Source organism: Propithecus coquereli, unplaced genomic scaffold (genome assembly GCF_000956105.1).
Source record: "Propithecus coquereli isolate 6110/MARCELLA unplaced genomic scaffold, Pcoq_1.0 Scaffold10, whole genome shotgun sequence".
Taxonomy (NCBI): domain Eukaryota; kingdom Metazoa; phylum Chordata; class Mammalia; order Primates; family Indriidae; genus Propithecus; species Propithecus coquereli.
The window spans coordinates 7080458-7084374 of NW_012133858.1; the positions used below are offsets into that span (position 1 = coordinate 7080458).

The window sequence follows — 3917 nt, forward strand, 5'->3', positions numbered from 1 at the left end:
TCTCACTCCGTTGCCCGGACTAGAGTGAGTGCCGTGGTGTCAGCTAGCTCAAAGCAATCTCAAACTCCTGGGCTCAGGTGATCCTTCTGCCTCAGCCTCCTGAGTAGCTGGGACTACAGGCATGTGCCACCATGCCCGGCTAATTTTTTTTTCTATATATGTTTTAATTGTCCAGCTAACTTCTTTCTATTTTTAGTAGAAACAGGGTCTTGCTCTTGCTCAGACTGGTCTCAAACTCCTGAGCTCAAAGGATCTGCCAGCCTCGGCCTCCCAGAGTGATAGGATTACAGGTGTGAGCCACTGCGCCTGGCCCACTCTTTTATTTTAAAAAGATCACTTCCAATTTGGAGGCTGTTAGACTAGTTCAAGAAAGAAACAACAACTAGACCCAACATGGTGTTGGAGGATATGGGATAAAAGGTAAAATCCACAGGACTCGGTGATGGTTTGGGTTAGGGGGAATGCTGATGTCCAGATGAAGGAGGTGGCAGGAGTGACTCCTGGGTTTCTAGCATTAGGAATGAGAAGCCAAAACACCATTAAAGTACTACATTCTACATGAACATAGCCCTGTCTTACCTATGTGAATCACCTTTACCTATGCCCCAAGCCTAAAGTAGTGGAAAAACAAACAACATAACACAATTCTGCTTAATACCATGTTCCTTCCTTCTAAGACTTACCTGGCATCAGAAAATGTGGCTAGTATGGAGTATCTTATTTCAGTTTACACAAAGATTCTGTTACATACGTTTGAATTTTTGCATATCAGATTTTTCTTGTGTAAGACATACTTGCACCACCTCTCTCAGGGCTATTTAATACTTTCTTGTGGACAAAATCACACTGGAAACTTAACATTCACTGTTCATTTACTATAAAGCAAAATTCTCCACGGGTGTTCTCCTTGTAAAGCTAATTTAAGCAGAAAAGGTTTTAGTTTACTGAGGAGGGATAACATCTTGCTAGCAGCATTAAACTGATTTCCAGGATTACTAGTTTTTCTAAATGTAATCTCATTTGTTCTTCTAAGTCCAGGTGCAACAAATTGTGTTATCTGGCAGATCAGAGGAATGGTGTGATCTAATTAAATATTATAGTAATCAGAATAATAGAAAAATCTATTATATAGAGATTACCAATTAAAAATCATAATGCAATAAAACACACTAATAGCTACTCAGGATGCTGAGGTAGGAGGATAGCTTGAGGCCAGGAGTTTGAGGCAGCAGTATGTCTATGATCATGCCTGTGAATAGCCACTGCAATCCATGCTGGGCAACATAGCAAGACCCCATCTCTAAGAAAATTTGAAAAACACTGAAACCATGTTGGTCATTAATTTACCTTAAGAAGAGACTCAAAAAGTGCATGTATCTTCAGGTTTGGTAGACTACTTAATGTGTTCCCCCTCATCAGTGGTTCTTTCCTCTCTGGGACTACTCTACTAAGCGAAAAGAGGGGATAAGCCACAGCTCTTGTCGTTCTTTAACTTTCTCTTACTGAAAGGGCATCAAAATAACTCATGTATCATTCAGGACTCCCTTAAACTAATCCCAGTGTTCCTTCCCATTTTAGGTGACTGCATTTTTGTGAGATTATAAATACACCATGGAGGATAACAAAACTAACTCAAGAAGAATGGAAGAGTATGTTCAAAATTCCAATTTATTTTGTGTGTATTTTTTACATTATGCCTTCTGTTAAATTTCTGTGTATTACTTGCCTATTGCTGTGTAACAAATCACCCCATAACTTAGTGACTTAAAATACAAACATTTATTATTTCACACAGTGTCTGTGGGTCAGGAGTTTGGGAGCAGTTTAGCTGGATGGTTCTGGCTTGGGGTCCTTCATAAGGTTGAAGTTGGCCAGGGGCTGCAGTTATCTGAAGACTTGATGGGGCCTAGAGGATGCACTGCCAAGATGGTTAATTTACAGAGCTGGCAAGTTGATGCTGGCTACTGCCAAGAGGCCTTTGTTCCTCACCCTCATGGATGTCTCCATAGTACTGCTTAAGTGTTCTCATGACAAGGCAGCTGGCTCCCCTCAGAGTGAGAGATATGAGAGAGTAAAGCAGAAGCTGCAATATCTTTTATCACCTAGCCTTGGAAGTCACACTCTGTCATCCCCATAATATCCTTTTGGTTACATAGGTTAGTCCTAGTCAATGCAGGGGAGACTACACAATTGCATGAATACCAGAAAGTGAGAATCATTTGGGGCCCCTTTGGAGGCTAGCTACCACATTCTGTTTTTCACTAATCATGAGACACTTTTGCTTAGCAACTAAAGTTGTTTCTAGAAAAGAAATTAATTTTGGCTCAAATTCAAATTAGTTAAGCATAGCCAAATAGCATGGGCTACATATCTTTATTAAACAGTTAAGTTGTTTGCCTTTGGTTGGTCAAAATAGAAGGTATATGCAAAATCACATGTAAATTCTTGCTTTTGTTTTTCATTTAGGTTATATTATATGACAATATGAACTTCACAGGAGCCAATCTAAGTGCTGCCTGTGCTTTCGAATTTAAGTAATATTTAAACAATGGTCACTGACTTATTTTTTTCTTTATCCTTTCCTTAGAGGCAGTCTGGAAGCCTCGAATGTTCCTCCAAAGGCTTTGCATTCTGAGATAATGGTGTCAGTGACTGGTGAACCACCTACTGCTGTAAAAGAAGGAATAGCTGTTCATACAGATGTAGAAATCATCCCAGAAATCATAGAGCCACTCTCCCTTCCAGATGTGCTGAGGATCTCTGCAGTTCTGGAGGATACCACAGACCAGCTCTCTATTCTAAACTATATCATGCCAGTTCAGTATGAAAGAAGACCGAGCATCGGCATGGTATATGCTCACTCACCATTTAACTTTGCTTTCTTTCCTTTCTATTTCTCCATCATTAATAGTACCTATGCCTTACATTTCACTTGAGAAATAGCACTTTTATCTCAGATAAAGGGCTATAATAACTATCTGAGATGTGTACTCTCAATTAATGGAATGAAATTGCCATAGCTCAGTGTACATTACCAGGCAGAATATCCTTTTCTGATATATTGGCATTATTCAAAAGGCCTATAGTTAAATCAGTATAAATGCAGTATATGTACTGAGGAGATGAAATTACTCAGTTATCCTACCTACCTTGTATTTCTTACCTGTTAACCTAATAACGCTAGGGGGAGGAAACGCAACTCACCCCTCTCAATATTACTTTAATCTAAAATGACTTTGCTCTGGAACAAATATCCTCAGTTTTAAAAAAAAAGGACTGTTGTCATTGCTGAATATGTTGCAACCTGCCTTTCTGAATGTCCAGCCATATTATTGTATTAACCATTACATTTTTAATAATGTTTTGGGCTTCTCTGCAAAGTACACTGGGTTATCAAAAAATTTAACTTGGTCTGTAAGCTGGAGATCCTGGGAAAAAGTAAAAAAAAAAAAAAAGAAAGAAAGAAATAAGAAGAAAAAGGCTTAACTTGGTAGTAAGCAAAGTGAACAAAGTCCTTATAATTTTTTAGAGACAGGGTCTTGCTATGTTGCCCAGGCTCGTATGAAACTCCTAGCCTCAAGTGATCCTCCCATTTCAGCTCCCAAAGCACTGGGATTATAGGTGTGAACCACCATGCCTGGCCTAAATTTTTAAATTTCAGTACCTTAGGTTGTAGATATAAAATGTAAGCAATGTGTAAATACAAATACACATTTATCAAGTTTCAAAAATTATAGAATTTGTATAAAATGTATTCTTATTTCTGATTCTATGACAAATGAAAATTGCCATATAAATGAGAGGGTAGATTGCTTTTCATGTCTAACAGAAAGAAGTCTGTATTTATTAAGAGAAGAAAATTAAATTTCCCTGTAATTGCGTGTACAATTTTAAAATTTATTTTGTTATTATTACTA

General features: G+C 38.1%; 1 protein-coding gene across 1 annotated transcript in view; it reads left to right on the forward strand.

The window, feature by feature from the left end:
- The first annotated feature begins 2639 nt into the window (after positions 1-2639).
- The window catches only part of IQCG (IQ motif containing G), a 47080-nt gene continuing 45802 nt past the window's right edge, over positions 2640-3917 (forward strand). The window contains exon 1 of the mRNA XM_012641219.1: positions 2640-2849. Coding sequence (XP_012496673.1) covers positions 2640-2849 — 210 coding nt within the window. The remainder of the gene's footprint in view (positions 2850-3917) is intronic.